The 16,200-nt window shown below is 44.9% G+C and overlaps 1 protein-coding gene across 9 annotated transcripts in view; it reads left to right on the forward strand.

Annotated features, from left to right (window-relative positions):
• Positions 1-16,200, forward strand: part of senp6a (SUMO specific peptidase 6a) — a 230,720-nt gene that overhangs the window by 40,544 nt on the left and 173,976 nt on the right. For 5 of the 9 annotated variants that reach the window (XM_068044665.1, XM_068044661.1, XM_068044662.1 and 2 more), the window contains 2 exons: positions 8,700-8,799; positions 15,643-15,697. In XM_068044665.1, coding sequence (XP_067900766.1) covers positions 8,700-8,799; positions 15,643-15,697 — 155 coding nt within the window. Of the gene's footprint in view, positions 1-8,699; positions 8,800-13,734; positions 13,800-15,642; positions 15,698-16,200 lie in introns of those variants that run through there. The other 4 variants (XM_068044666.1, XM_068044668.1, XM_068044667.1 and 1 more) reach the window with 3 other exon arrangements.

Consider the following 16,200-nt stretch of genomic DNA (forward strand, 5'->3'; position numbering starts at 1 on the left):
GAACCACTGCAGTGCTTGGTGTAGGTACACCAACAGTGTGGTGGGAAGGGAGTTCCAGGATTTTGACCCAGTGACCGTAAAGGAATGGAGATATAGTTCCAAGTCAGGATGGTGTGTGGCTTGGAGGGGAACTTGCAGGTGGTGGTTTATTTATTTATTTAGAGATACAGCTCCCCGTATCCATTGTCTCTCGAGATAAGGAGGCCCAAAAGAAAGAAAGAAAGAAAGCACTGAAACAGGCCCTTCGGCCCACCAAGTCTGTGCCGACCAACAACCACCCATTTATACTAACCCTACAGTAATCCCATATTCCCTATCACCTCCCTACACTAGGGGCAATTTACAACAGCCAATTTACCTATCACCTGCAAGTCTTTGGATGTGGGAGGAAACCGGAGCACCCGGCGAAAACCCACGCAGACACAGGGAGAACTTGCAAACTCCGCACAGGCAGTACCCAGAATCGAGCCCGGATCCCTGGAGCTGTGAGGCTGCGGTGCTAACCACTGCGCCACCCATGCATCTGCTGCCCTTGTCTTTCTAGGTAGTAGAGGTTTGGAAGGTGCTGTCCAAGGAGCCTTGGTGAGTTGCTGCAGTGCATCTTGTAGATGGTGCACACAGCTGCCACTGTGCGTCAGTGTCTGGGGTGCCAGTCAAGTGGGCTGCTTTGTCCTGGATGGTGCCGAGCTTCTTGAGTGTTGTTGTAGCTGCACCTATCCAGACAAGCAGAGAGTATTCCTTCACACCCTTGACTTGTGCCTTGTAGATGGTGGACAGGCACTGGGGAGACAGCTGAGTTACTCGCTGCAGAATTCCCAGCCTCTGACCTGCTCTTGTAACCACAATATTTATGTGGCCATATCAGTTTCTGGCCAATGGTAACCCCCAGGATGTTGATATTGGGAAATTCAGCAATGTTAATGCCATTAAACATCAAGGGGAGGTTGGTTGGATTCTCTCTAGTTTGAGATTGTCATTGCCCGCCACTAGTGTGGCGCAAATGTATCTTGCCACTGAACAGCCCAAGCCTGGATGTTGTCCAGGTCTTACTGCACCTGGACACTGTCGTCGCCTAATCCAAAGTAATTTCTCATGAACTAGATTGATTCCTGGGATGAGAGGATTGTTCATGAGGAGAGACTGGAGTTTAGAAGAATGAGAAGTGATCTCATTGAAACATACAAGATTCTGAGGGGGCTTGGCAGGGTAGACACAGAGGCTGTTTTCCCTGGCTGGAGAGTATAGAACTAGGGAGCATAGCGTTGAAATAAGAAGATGGCCATTTCAGACTCAGATGAGAAATTTCTTCGATCAAAGGGTTATGAATCTCTGGAATTCTCTACCCTTGAGGGCTGTGGATGTTCAGTCGTTGAGTATAACCAAAACACAGATCAATAGATTCCTTGATACTAAGGGAATTGAGGGATATGGGAATCGGGTGGGAAAGTGGAATTGAGATCGAAGATCAATCATTATCTTAAATAGCGGAGCAGGCTTGAGGGGCTGAATGACTGACTGCTCCTGTTCTTTAATGTTCGTGCATTCTTATGTTTCGACATAGCCCCCAGCATTTTTTAAATAGGAGTGTAAGGGGAGGAATAAACTACAGTTCAGTCATTCTAATGTCAGTGTTAATAAAACTAGTAGAAATCATTGTCAAGCACAAAATTAATTCTCATTTGGAGAAGCATGGGTTAATGAGGACCAATCAGAAGGGATTTGTTTAAGGCAAATAGTGTCTGACTAGCCTGATTTCTTGGAAGTGACAGGGAGGGTTGATGAAGGTAGAGTAGTAGCTGTTGTGTATATAGGCATGTTCAAAAGACATTTGATAGGTACTACATAACAGCCTTATTGGAAAATAGAAGCACATGGGATTAAAAGAACTGTGGCAACTTGGGCTACGTAATTAGCTAAAGCAAAGGATGCAGGGAGTAGTGGTAAGTTTTTTTTTGACTAGAGAGAAGTATGGTCTGAATTAGGATTGTTGCTTTCCTTATACATCGAGTCATAGAGTTATACAGCACAGAAATGGGCCCTTCAGCCCATCGTGTCTGTGCTGACCATCGAGCACCTATTTATTCTAATCCCATTTTCCAGCACTTGGCCCGTAGCTTTATATGCTATGGCGTTTCAAGTGCTCATCCAAATAGTTCTCAAATGTTGTGAGGGTTCCTGCCTCTACCACCTCTTTAGGCAGTGTGTTATAAATGGTCTGGACTTGGAGTATAATTTCAAAGTTGTGGATGATACCAAACTTGGCAACATAGGAAATAGTGAGAAGGATAGTAGCAATCTTTAGGACCGACAAGCTGGTGAAATGGATAGACACATGGTAGATAAAATTAAATATGGACAAGGGTGAAGTCATGTACATTGGCATGAACAACAGAGAGAGGCAGCATAATTTAAATAGTACTATTTTGAAGGGGGGCATGAGCAGAGGGAACTATGGGTGCATATTCGCAAATCTTTGAAGGTGGCAGGGCAAGTTGATAAGTCAGTTAAGAAGTTAAATGGGATTCTTGGCATTGTAAGTAGGGACATTGATAGAAAAAAACAAGGAAACCATGCTCAGCTTTTACATATCTCTGGTTAGAGCTCAGCAACATTATGGTTTACAAATTTGAACAACACACTTTAGAATGGATGTCAAGATGCAGGAGAGGGTACAGAGGAGGTTTAGCAGGATACTAATCAGGCTGAAGGACTTCAGTTATAAGGTGAGATTGGAGAAAGTGGGATTGTTCTCTGAGCAGAGACGGTTAAGGGGTGACCTAACAAAGGTATTGAAAATTGAGTTTTGATGGAGCAAAAAAGAGACGCTGTTGCATTTGGCAACTGAATTGGTAATCAGAAGTCATAGATTTAAGGTAATTTGCAAAGAAAAGTGGAGGGGAAATGAGAAATTTCTGAACACAAAAGATTGCTTAGATCTGGAATGTGCTACATGAATGGTGGTGGAAGCAGATTCCATATTAAATTTTCAAACTGCAATTGGATATGTTTCTTTTCTTTTGGGCCTCCTTATCTCGAGAGACAATGGATACGCGCCTGGAGGTGGTCAGTGGTTTGTGAAGCAGCGCCTGGAGTGGCTATAAAGGCCAATTCTGGAGTGACAGGCTCTTCCACAGGTGCTGCAGAGAAATTTGTTTGTTGGGGCTGTTGCACAGTTGGCTCTCCCCTTGCGCCTCTGTCTTTTTTCCTGCCAACTACTAAGTCTCTTCGACTCGCCACAATTTAGCCCTGTCTTTATGGCTGCCCGCCAGCTCTGGCGAATGCTGGCAACTGACTCCCACGACTTGTGATCAATGTCACACGATTTCATGTCACGTTTGCAGACGTCTTTATAACGGAGACATGGACGGCCGGTGGGTCTGATACCAGTGGCGAGCTCGCTGTACAATGTGTCTTTGGGGATCCTGCCATCTTCCATGCGGCTCACATGGCCAAGCCATCTCAAGCGCCGCTGACTCAGTAGTGTGTATAAGCTGGGGGTGTTGGCCGCTTCAAGGACTTCTGTGTTGGAGATATAGTCCTGCCACCTGATGCCAAGTATTCTCCGAAGGCAGCGAAGATGGAATGAATTGAGACGTCGCTCTTGGCTGGCATACGTTGTCCAGGCCTCGCTGCCGTAGAGCAAGGTACTGAGGACACAGGCCTGATACACTCGGACTTTTGTGTTCCGTGTCAGTGCGCCATTTTCCCACACTCTCTTGGCCAGTCTGGACATAGCAGTGGAAGCCTTACCCATGCGCTTGTTGATTTCTGCATCTAGAGACAGGTTACTGGTGATAGTTGAGCCTAGGTAGGTGAACTCTTGAACCACTTCCAGAGCGTGGTCGCCAATATTGATGGATGGAGCATTTCTGACATCCTGCCCCATGATGTTCGTTTTCTTGAGGCTGATGGTTAGGCCAAATTCATTGCAGGCAGACGCAAACCTGTCGATGAGACTCTGCAGGCATTCTTCAGTGTGAGATGTTAAAGCAGCATCGTCAGCAAAGAGGAGTTCTCTGATGAGGACTTTCCGTACTTTGGACTTCGCTCTTAGACGGGCAAGGTTGAACAACCTGCCCCCTGATCTTGTGTGGAGGAAAATTCCTTCTTCAGAGGATTTGAACGCATGTGAAAGCAGCAGGGAGAAGAAAATCCCAAAAAGTGTGGGTGCGAGAACACAGCCCTGTTTCACACCACTCAGGATAGGAAAGGGCTCTGATGAGGAGCCACCATGTTGAATTGTGCCTTTCATATTGTCATGGAATGAGGTGATGATACTTAGTAGCTTTGGTGGACATCCGATCTTTTCTAGTAGTCTGAAGAGACCACGTCTGCTGACGAGGTCAAAGGCTTTGGTGAGATCAATGAAAGCAATGTAGAGGGGCATCTGTTGTTCACGGCATTTCTCCTGTATCTGACGAAGGGAGAACAGCATGTCAATAGTCGATCTCTCTGCACGAAAGCCACACTGTGCCTCAGGGTAGACGCGCTCGGCCAGCTTCTGGAGCCTGTTCAGAGCGACTCGAGCAAAGACTTTCCCCACTACGCTGAGCAGGGAGATTCCACGGTAGTTGTTGCAGTCACCGCGGTCACCTTTGTTTTTATAGAGGGTGATGATGTTGGCATCGCGCATGTCCTGGGGTACTGCTCCCTCGTCCCAGCACAGGCATAGCAGTTCATGTAGTGCTGAGAGTATAGCAGGCTTGGCACTCTTGATTATTTCAGGGGTAATGCTGTCCTTCCCAGGGGCTTTTCCGCTGGCTAGGGAATCAATGGCATCACTGAGTTCCGATTTGGTTGGCTGTATGTCCAGCTCATCCATGACTGGTAGAGGCTGGGCTGCATTGAGGGCAGTCTCAGTGACAGCATTCTCCCTGGAGTACAGTTCTAGGTAGTGCTCAACCCAGCGGTCCATCTGTTTGCGTTGGTCAGTGATTATGTCCCCCGATTTAGATTTGAGGGGGGTGATCTTCTTGATGGTTGGCCCAAGAGCTCTCTTCATGCCATCATACATTCCTCTGATGTTTCCAGTGTCTGAGGCCAGCTGAATATGACTGCATCGGTGTTGCCAGTAGTCGTTTGCGCAACGCCTAGCTGTTCTTTGTGCATTACTTCTGGCTGCTTTAAGTGCTGCGGATGTTAAATCGCTGGGGGCTTTCTTGTAGTTCAAAAGTGCAATGCGCTTAGCGGCTATGACAGGTTCCAGCTCTTCATTATGAGATTGAAACCAGTCTGCATTTCTCTTCGCACTTTTGCCGTAGGTGGTCAAAGCTGACTCATAGATGGCATCTCTGATGTGGGCCCACTTGGTCTCAGCATCCCCTGTGGGAGTGTTTTGAAGGGCTGTTACAAGTGAATTTAGAAATTTTTGTAACAGCTGTGGGTGAGAAATTCTGCTCGTGTTGATGCGCGGGTGGCCCTTCTGCTTGGAATGATGCAACTTCTTTGGTCTGAGTCTAACCTTGCTGCACACCAGGGAGTGGTCGGTGTCGCAGTCCGCACTGTGGAAGCTGCGTGTGATTTGAACACTGTTTAAGGCGGCTCGCCTTGTGACAATGAGGTCTAGCTGGTGCCAACGACGTGATCTTGGGTGCCTCCATGAAACCTGGTGACAGGGTTTAGTGTGAAAGAACGAGTTGGTGATGCAGAGGTTATGATAGGTACACAACTCAAGCAGTCTCTGCCCGTTCTCATTCATCCTTCCAACGCCATAGCGCCCAAGGCAGGAGGGCCATGAGTCATGGTCGGCCCCAACCCTGGCATTAAAGTCCCCCAGCAGGAATAGGTGTTCGGTGGTGGGGATGCTGCTAATGATGTTATGGAGTTGTTCATAGAACTGGTCTTTAGCTTCAGGTGCGGAGCAGAGTGTTGGAGCATAGATGCTGAGTAGGTGTACTGGACCAGAGGTGGTGAGCAGTCGGATGGACAGTATGCGTTCCGAGCCATTTGAGGGAGGCTCTATCATGCTGAGCAAGGAGTTTCTGATGGCGAAGCCCACTCCATGCTGTCTTGGTTCTTCAGGATCCCTGCCCTGCCAGAAGAAGGTGTAGTCTTGCTCTGCTAGAGAGCCACTCGCGGGGAGGCGAGTCTCCTGAAGTGCTGCAATGTCCACATTGAATCTACTGAGCTCGTTGTTAATGATGGCGGTCTTCCGAGAATCGTTGATTTGTGTAAGGTCTTCCGACAGGCCAGGACACATAGTTCTGACGTTCCAGCTTGCAAAGCGAAGGGCTGGTACCTTCTTTCCTTTTTTCATGTTGTTTGGTGCGGTGTATCAGTCCACCTTTCGGGCAATGACCCTGAGCTCCAAGCACCCATTGAAGCAGGCAGACTGTGGCGGGACAGAACCTTATTGACCGGGGGCTGCCCGGTTTGAGGCGGGCGGTAGCTGTCCAGTGAGGTGCAATGACCTCTCCCACCGACAAAGGCAACCCGTGGCGCCCAGTTTCTACGCCAATTTATCTGGACTTATAACCCGTAACTGCTGCCTTCCGTGTTGTTTTAGTCGCTGTGAGGCAACTATGGAGTGACCTCTCCATGGCGCATGCCTGGGCAAATTTATGGAGGTTGAGAGTTGCCCAGTCGTCAAAACCCCCCTCTCGGCCTTTCTGGTGGGGTCCAAAGGAGTGCAGGACACGACGTTTGGCACCAGTATGACTGCAGGAACTGCCGGAAACATGCCAAAGGTGACACATGACCGCCTACGGGGTTCCGCTCCGGATTTTCTGTTAGGGTTTACTCCCTTAGCCTTGGTCTCTCCCGAGACGCCCACAAGGCAGTGGGGTTGTTGGGGCCCCTACACAGGTGTAGGATGGTGCCGGTGGGAGGAGGGGATGCAAGGGGGAGGGGTAGAGGAAGGGGGTGCGGGGTGAAGATGGTGCGAGGGGGGGGCGGGCTGGGACGGGGTTGTGAGGGGGTGAGCTGAGAGGGTGGAGCAGGGAAGGGGACGGGGGTGGGGGGGGGGAGGGGGGGTGGAATCTGGTGCAGGTAATAAGCCATTTCCTCAGTGCCCACCATCGACGTCCGGAAAGCTCATCCATGTCCTTCGGGAGGTGAAGCATCATTTGGCAGACTTAGAGGTGATTACATTTGCTAAGGGTTTTTTTTTCTGCAGTGGTTTAAATAAAGGCATGCAGCATTGCCGACAGTGCGCTGCAGATGCTCTCCGAGCCATCTCCCGCGGGCGCTTTGAAGTTGCGGCCGGGGGGGCCGTTCGTGGATGTTTTGGGTGTTCGGGGCACCTTTTCACAGGACTTCTCTCGGGTCCCGCAGCTCCTTCTTCACCTCAATGGACTTACCGCATGCCGTGGCTGCAGACACTCTGGACTGTGAAGACAGCAGGATCGGAGATTGAAGTATCGGCAGCTGTGCTCGTCAATTTCATCCGGATCAATTTCATTGAGAAAACAAAGAGCAGGTGTGGCTGGGGGAGGGCAGTGGGCCCAGGTAACATACACTAAACTAACTGTTAACTTTTAGATAGGGCTAAAATGAACTGATTTAAAGAGCCAGGGGAATTTAAACAGTTTAAGAGGGCAGATTGGGGGAGAAAACGTTAGGGATGGGAGCAGATGGCCATGGATAGAGTTGAACAGCAAGGGAGCTTCCTAGGGAGCTTCCAGCCCAGGAGCCATCTTGGAAAATTGGATATGTACTTGAGGACTAATTTGCAGGGTTCGGAGTAAAAGCTTGGATGTGGGACTAAATTGGACGGCTCTTTCAAAGAGCTGACAAATGCATGACCTGCTAAATGGCCTCCTGTGATGCACGATTGACCTCTTCAAGGGAGAGATGTTTCAGGTGGTCAAGCCAGATCTGTTAGTGTATGACTGGGGCAGGGTTGGGTGGGGGGGTGGAAAATGGTGTTCAGATGGCATGGATGCTCCAGCCCACGACTCTTAAGGTTTTAAAGGTTGCTGTTGTATTGAGTTCAGGAAGGGCAGGGTAGAAGCAAGGTTACAGTTCTGCAGTTTGATGGAGCTGATAGCATCATGGCGAGGTGAAGAATTGGTGGGTAGTGAACGAGATGAAATGATCGGAGATGGCCTGTTAAGTGTGCCCTCTAATGCTTTTCATGTTGAAAAGGTCTTGGTGTCAGGCTTGGAAGTTTATATACATGGTGAAGTTGAATGAGTACAAGAGGGGAGAGGGGTAGGTTAAATTTAAGTGTGGACAGATCAAATGAGAAGTGCCAATGGAGTAAGGGAACAGGCCAGTAGAGCTATGGCTGAGCTAGCTTTCATCTACAGTCAGGAAATAGTTGGGTTGATACAGGATGATGTGTGTGGATGAGGAGAGTTTTCAGTGAAGTGTATGTAATACTGAAGAATTCCATACTTTTTTTACATGCTTGCAACTGTGGCAAAACACCTATACCTAGCTGTACTATTCTAGATATTCTCAAACTGGGTTTATGACTGGAAAGAATTGTATATCAGTAGGATAAAGTGCTGGTGGTTAAAGATGTATCATTGCTGGTGACTGAGTGAGTTGAAGTAATGAATCAAATGGATTGCACAAGAAATGTATTAACTTTCTATAGAAATTAATAAATTTAGGCCAAATTCTCATTTTGAGCACATTAGGAAGTTGATGCAGTAGAATGCTATTTCCTAGCTAAGCTGCTTTTATATATTGAAGGGAAAGGAAGTGGTTGGTTGCCTTTTGTCTGTCTGAACTCTTTCTGGTTTTTGTTGCAGCTTTGGATAGATCAACAGCTCGAAGTGATCGTGGCTTTAAAAGTAAATGGCGTTCTGAAGAGACAGAGGAAGAAGACTGTCCTGTGAATCCAGAAAAAGAGTAAGGAGGTTGCTCAAGCTATAAACAGTTGGCCTCGGGCTAATTTTCAATCGTGCGTGAAAACAAAGCTAATTGTGTTTTCATGTTTTGCTGGTCAGGTTGATTTTTATTAATTTCCCATTTATTTCCAGTAGGCCAGATTTTTGGGTTTTCCATTTGTTGGTGGTTCTTTTGTGCCTATCCCACCACATTCAATTCTATTTCAATATAGTATATCTCAATATAAACTTTGGATGAAGTGATGTCATAATACAAGCAATTTTGTGACACCCTTTCCACTTGCTCTTTTTGATGCTGACTCAATCATTGTCATGCAAGTTTATATAACCAATGATTGCAAAGATTAGTTAGCACTATTCCTGTTTTTTTTCTGCATGGTCAGCTTTGATTTACATTATTTGGCAAGTTGAAATGGTTGCCGACCATATTGATCCAAATCTGCAATTGTGTGCGATCACTTTTTTGCGGAGATGATTTTGATTGGTTGATCAAAGTAAAAAAGACATCTGATGAATTTTAATTCTAAGTGCTCAAATATCAGGAAACCCAACCCACAAAACTTTGGTTTGTGTGGGGGCAATAGTTTTAACATTGGCTAGCTGTCACATTTTAGGCTTCCTGACAAATTGAGCGAAGAGGAATTTTGGTTCAAAATATATGTTTCTGCTGTGAAATCATGTTCAGGATTTTTATGGGTATATTCACAAAGGTCCAGCAATCCTTGCCATTCTTTTGACAGAGCAAGGTTGATTGGAATCATTTGAACAAAAGGGGAGTAAGCATCTCAAATGGGTTGCAAAAGTACAGAACTGTGGATGTTCTAAGTTAGAAATAAAAATGCAAATGTTGGAGGTACTCAGCAGGTCAGGTGGCACCTATGGAGAAAGAAAAAGTTAGTTTCAGGTCGGTGATCTTCTGTCAGAACTGGGAAAGGTTAGAAATGCAACAGGTTTTAAGCAAGTAGAGAGACAGGGAGGGGGAAAATGACAAAAGGAAGGTCTATGATAGGATGGAAGACAAAAGAGATTAAATGACATTGGAGAAGGGATATAGAATTAAGGGAACGTAGCAACTTGGATTAAGAACTGGTTAGAATGGAGGAAATAGAGTAGGAGGTAAGGGTAGCTTCTCAGTGTTTGAAATTGGGTAGCAATGTCCCACAAGGTTCTGTTCTGTGATCACTTCTGTTCAATATGTACATCAGGGAGTTGGATGGATGACTTGAGGGAGTGGTGTCCAAATTTGCAGATCATTCTAAAATGGAAGGCATGGTTCTAAGGACCAAAGGAAACCTCAAATGGATATTGATGAAATGGTGAAACAGGCAAAAAAATGGGAATTGAAATTCAATGTTAGTAAATGTGATGTAATACATTTTGGTTAAAAATAGCAGTAGTAATTTGGGGGGAGGCAGAGTGATGTGGAAGAGCAGAGAGATTTGGAGGCTTAGGTTCACCAAACCTTAAAAGTGACACCTCAAGTGGAATAAGGCTTTCATTTTATATTTGAGAAAGCTAATGGAATAGTTTAGAGCAGTGAGCAGGAGGAGCTTATTTACACAAATAGTTGTGTGGCTATGAAGCTGCCAGAGTTGGTGATTGGAAGCAGTGGCCACATTAACATTTACAGATAGGTTAGATAGGGTGGTTGAAAAAGAGATGAAGGAAAGAGTGCAGACACATGGGAATAAGACCACATGCTTGTGCAGCGGATAATAACCAACAGGGATGAGTCTATCTGAATTACCTGTTTCCATGTGTAATTTCCATGCAACATAATGCATTACTGCATCAACAACATAGTGTAGCATAATGGAGGCAAACAATGAAATGTGCTGAGAAAGAGATATGCTATCGAAGCTTTTCATCTTGCACTCATCAGGACAGATGCAAGACTGTCAAATTTCAAAGGGAGCAACGATTTATACTGCATGCAAAAAGGGTGCTGATTGGTTGGCAAGTTGACTCTGGTCGAGGCTTTGCCATGGAGAATGCACCAGCGTACTATTGTCCCCCACACTTTTTTTTAAATTCAAAAAGGGCGCAGTGCCTGGACATGTTCCTTTTGCTTGCAGAGGACAGGTCCCTTCGCATGAATGTGTAGTTTCTAGCAAGTGTAAGTGAGCTGCATTGCAAACCCAACCGAAAATCTTAAATTGGTTGTTAATGTAATTCTTCGTACACTCAGGATTGTTCAGTAAGTGCTGTCCAATCGCAGAATCACATCTAACATTAGACATTATGTTCTGAGTTTTGTAATTACTGTCTGATTGAGTACAGTCAGTACTCCATCTGTTTGAACAGCCAAAGGGATGTGCTGTTTGATAGGCTGTACGGTCCAACGACTGGTGGATCCTATCGAGCTGGCATCGCACCAGCACTGGAATTTATATACCACATTATTCATTTGTGTGGTAAGCAGAATGTCTTTCTGGCTTGACGGCAGTATCCTGTTAGTGGAAAATACCACTTGTGCTGCTACTGCATAGCATTGTGAAATGGCTAGCTGCACCTATTGCTCAAATTTGAGATTCCTTACCCTTCCAGGGTAATTTGAGATCGAATGTGCACTTTTCAGGTCTAAAAGTGGAGACCATATGTGATATTCTCCATGGCAGAGCCTTGACCAATCAGCATCCTTTTCTCATGCAATATAAATTGTTGCTCCCTTTGAAATTTGGCATTCTTGGTCTGCCCCGATGAATGCAGGACAAAAAGCTTCGACAGAATGTCTTTTTTCAGAAATACAATGATCTGACTGATATACTATCATTTATTTTAATTCAAAAATTTAATGGGGACAGTGTACTGCTTCTAGATGAGCTGATGCCAAGAAAGACTCAAATCAATTTTGAGAAAATCACAATGGTTAGAGAAGAGGAAGGCTATTTTTCTCATCCTATTTTATTTATCCAGAATAATCCGTAGTTGCAGTGTTATACAATGTCCAGCTAATAAATGATTCCATGTTTCTTCGTCTATTGTTATTCCCAGAAGTTTGTGCACTAATAGATCATTCCTTTCCTGATGGACCTCGATATATCTGTTCCAATTTTACTTTTTGTTCACTTCTGTTATTTAATTTGAAGTCCAGTTGCAGATTTACTTTTCCTATATCACTTACCTGGGGAGGGTCATCTCAGTGACTTTTTTTTTCTCAAGACTGAAAAAACATAAGTTTCTTCAACGTTTTCTCAGAATTCAGTCATCTGACCTAAGGAAAAACCTCACTGACATATCTCCAGGAATTGAAAGTCTTCCTTGTCTCACTTGTTCAATTGGCAGATATCCATTCACCAAAATCAGGAGACAGTCTCTAATCCACAACTGTTTTATTCTCGATACACAGTTCAGTACAAATACCAGTTCCCACTCTTCCCTTCTGGAGTAACTCCCTGGGAAAAACCCAGCCCTTAAATACTAACTGCAATGAGCATCACCTGCTCTCTATTAACACTGAAGAAAGTCCTGGTTAATTAAAAGGACTAGCATTTTCAATATAGACGTCAGTTGACCCCTATTCAAGGTGCGGTCTGATTATCGTACAGTTTTGATATCCTCTGATTTTGCTGCTCAGTTATTTTGTTATGGAGCTTGGCATTCTATTTGTTTTGTTGACATGTTTGCAGGGTGGCAATCTGTCAAGTGCTAAGTCTAACACCTTTGAATCTCTCTCCACTTCACCCATAACTATTCCAGTACCACAAGTGGTGACCTAAATGTGGGTGGCAGATGAAAATCAATACAAATAAGTACAAAGTTGCTCCCTTTTTTGCTCCTTTTATGTTCTGTACTTCACATTTGACTATTGAAGGGGGCAAAGAATGGCTGCTGGAAACTGTGGACATCTGCAACAGCAGAGTTTGGCAGGATTCCTGTAAGTCAACTGAAAAGGATGGCCAGATGTGTAAAGCAAATTTATTGATTCCAAGGTGTGGAGGTTAAAGTTGATCTCTGTGATTGCATGCTTTTCTAAATTCTAAATCCCTCCCTCCCACCCACCATATCAGTTCTAAACACGAGGAACATTTTTGATATAACTTGTGTCCAGTGCTGTTATATGGTGGTGATAAACCTGCCATCTTACTACACTGGCATCTAACTGGTCCTAAATGAATACAATGTCTTGTTCTTAACCACCTTTCCTTGTTAACCTCACACTCTTGGGATATTAGTGGCAGTCTGACTAATACATCTACATCTCTTTCAAGCTGCTCCCTTGCCAACTTCTTTCTTCACGGGAGTAGGAGTTTCTACATTAGACCACATCTTGTCTTTGCCCAGTGTGTCTTTTAACCCCTACCCTTGAAGATTATCTCATACTATTTCCAATATCAATTTCTCCACTCCCTGTATCACTCATTCGAAGTTTTCTTCAGCTGTTTGGCAGAATTACTGCCTTGTGAAGGGAGTCTAACAAGCAAACACCTAGTAGCATTTTGATTGTGTGTGCGTGTGTATCTGAAACTATTGGACTACATACTGAGACAGTTGAGATTCCATCAGTGCAGGAATTTTAAAAAGTTTCAGTTTTAGTGAGGAAGTGTGTATATATTGTGTTTATATACAATCAAAAATAGTACTGTTTCAAACACTTTTAAGGTGATTTTTAAAAAACGTTTATATTTGTTTTAGTTTGGAATTTTGTTCCTCCCAATTGAGTAAGCTACTTCAAATGCATTGAAGTTGTTTAAATAGCAATTACGTAGGCTGATTAGGATCTTCTCCGTAGCAGCAAGGTCGGCACATAATCCTTTCAGATAGCTTTTAAAATATGTGGTGTCAAATGATCAAAACCTACTTTAAATGTGTTCTCCACCACTGCCCCACCAACCAGTTGATTTCTAGTGCACTATTCTCTGATTGCGAGTGTGGATAGGCTGTGGGGATGGCCTTGGACTGGCATGCCTACAGACTTTTTCTCTCTCCCTTATAGGGAAGCTCTTCTCCTGTATTTGGTGCATCCCCTTGACAGCCCAGCCAAGATTGGGAACTTCCAGGGTAAGGAATGTTGGCCTGAAACCTGTGTCCTCCTGTTATAGGTGTAATGGAATGAACCTGCTAGACTGCAAGAATTTCATACCACTCATTTTCTCTCCCCACCCCAAGAAACAAGTGCGTTAGTATTTTCAAGTGGTAAATTTGGGAAAAAATAAGTATTAAAAGAAACTTAATTAAACAAGGAATGCAATAAAATAGAGTGGCCTGTGGGGTACAAAGCTCCTTAAGGTGTTGCTTATGTTATATTTGAAGTTTAACAAAGTGCTGGATTTCTAGAGGGAATTAGTGGCTGGAATTTTATGACCCCCCCTGCCCCACCTCCCCCACCCAAAGAGTGGGCTGGTGGCAGGGGGTGGGGGGGTGGGCAGTGCGTATAATGGAGGGGGAGACTCGGGGCCCTTCCAGACCCGCACCCACCTCCACTGCCATTTTACACGGGGCGGCAGCAGGAAATGGCCCGCCCGCCCCAGGCCAATCAAGACCCTAAAATGGCTGCAGTTAGAGGGATTTTACCGTTGGCAGGCAGGTGGCCCAGGCCTGAGAAAAGCCACCTGGCAAAAGTAGGTGGCTTTCTGAGTAGGGGGGTTGCTTCTGATTGGGCATCCTGTGCCCGATGGCGGGTCACCTCCAAAGCCCAGCATGTTTTCTGAGTAGGGGGGTTGCTTCTGATCGGGCATCCTGTGCCCGATGGAGGGTTACCTCCAAAGCCCAGCATTCCCCCCCCCCCCCCCCCCCCAGCCGCCTCGCCGGGGCTTGACTAATCACCCCAAGCGAGGCCACAGAACTCTAACTTTTTCCGGGGCTGTCCATCCTCTTCATGCGGAAGCTGGATTGCAGTCCCAGCAGTGGCCACCGCTCCCGATGCCTGAATGAGGTGGAAGTCCTGCCTAAGACCAATTTCAGGCCTGGGGACTGTAAAATCCGGACTGGATCCCCAGGTCCAGCAGAGGCCTGTGTTTTTTTTTCTTGTGTTTGCAATATACAGTTTTTTCCTATTTCAAAATGGGGAAAAAATGTTACTGAGTAAGTGCTTTTGGCTCGCGGAATGCAGATTAGGAAAATTCAATCCATTGTAAATGGAAAAATGATTCAAGATGAGGATAGGTAAAGTTTGAACTTAATTGGACCATCTTAATATGATAGTCTAGTTTCCAGTATGACAGCATTGAGTAACAGTCAATAAAAGCATACTGCTGTCGTTGTTTTCATTTCAAAATAAGGATGCTCTTCAAGCAGCCTGGCATTAATAATCTAATTTATTAATGGAGAGGGGTGGAATTGCAGCAGAAACTGCTATCCAGGCTGGCCAGGGAACAGTGATGTCTTCATTATCAAGCCACCAACACCCCCCCCCCCCCCCCCCCCCCCCACCGCGCAACTAGCTGGCATAACGTTTCTTCCTTCAATTCCACATTTTTTGGTTAGATACAGTGCCTATTCCGTGCCGTCACACTGAGGATAAGCTTAATGCTTGGGCTCTGCTTTCTTCTTCAAAATCATTGTCCATTTTAAGTACTGGGTATGTGCTGATTCTACTACTTTAATCTTATTTTGAGACTCTGAGCTGCAGGTATGGGTGTGTTGTGACACTGTCTGTAGGCAGATATTTGGGAACTTTGACTATAGCATTTTTTTTATCTTTTATTTGTTCCCTTCATACATCTGATTGTTCTCTTGCTAGATGACCCCCTTGGTAGCTTTTGCACTTTAATGGATTTCTCCACTTATCTTCCACTAACAACAAATGCAAACAAAATTTTGTAAGTTGATGTTGGCTTTTTAAAAAAAAAAATACCTAAGTCTCATTTTAAGCTTAGTGTAACCACACCATTTCATTTCACAGTGAGTCCAATCTGCTGAGTACTGATAGTGAAGAGATGGAAACTGAAGAACCAAAGGTAAGGAAATGAGCTCTTTAAAAATTATTGAGGATATTTGCTATTTTTTTCCCCCACAGTATAAACACATTTTCTGGAAGCAATAAAGTATTTTGCGACAGATTTGTAGAATGAATGTTTACTTTCGCATAAAAACTGATCATCTTTTTTAACTGTCTTATTGGTCTTATCAGAAAGAACAAATATTTTATGAGGGTGTTGGCAGGGCTGGACAATTTTAAATACAAGTAATGATTGGATAGGTTGTAACAGAGGAGGCTGAGGAGAGATTTTAATTGAGGTGTATAAATTATGAGGGGCCTAGTGAGAGTGAATAGGAAGGACCCATTTCCCTTAGCAGAGTGGTCAATATCCGAGGCATAGATTTAAAGTAATTGCAGAATGATTAAAGGGGAGTTGAGAATTTCTTTCACCCACAGGGTGATGGAGATCTAGAACTCAGTGCTTGAAAGGGTGATAGAGTCATGCACCCTCATCACATTTATGAAGTACTTGAGGTGCCA

Source organism: Heterodontus francisci, chromosome 13 (genome assembly GCF_036365525.1).
Source record: "Heterodontus francisci isolate sHetFra1 chromosome 13, sHetFra1.hap1, whole genome shotgun sequence".
In the NCBI taxonomy this organism is placed as follows: Eukaryota; Metazoa; Chordata; class Chondrichthyes; order Heterodontiformes; family Heterodontidae; genus Heterodontus; species Heterodontus francisci.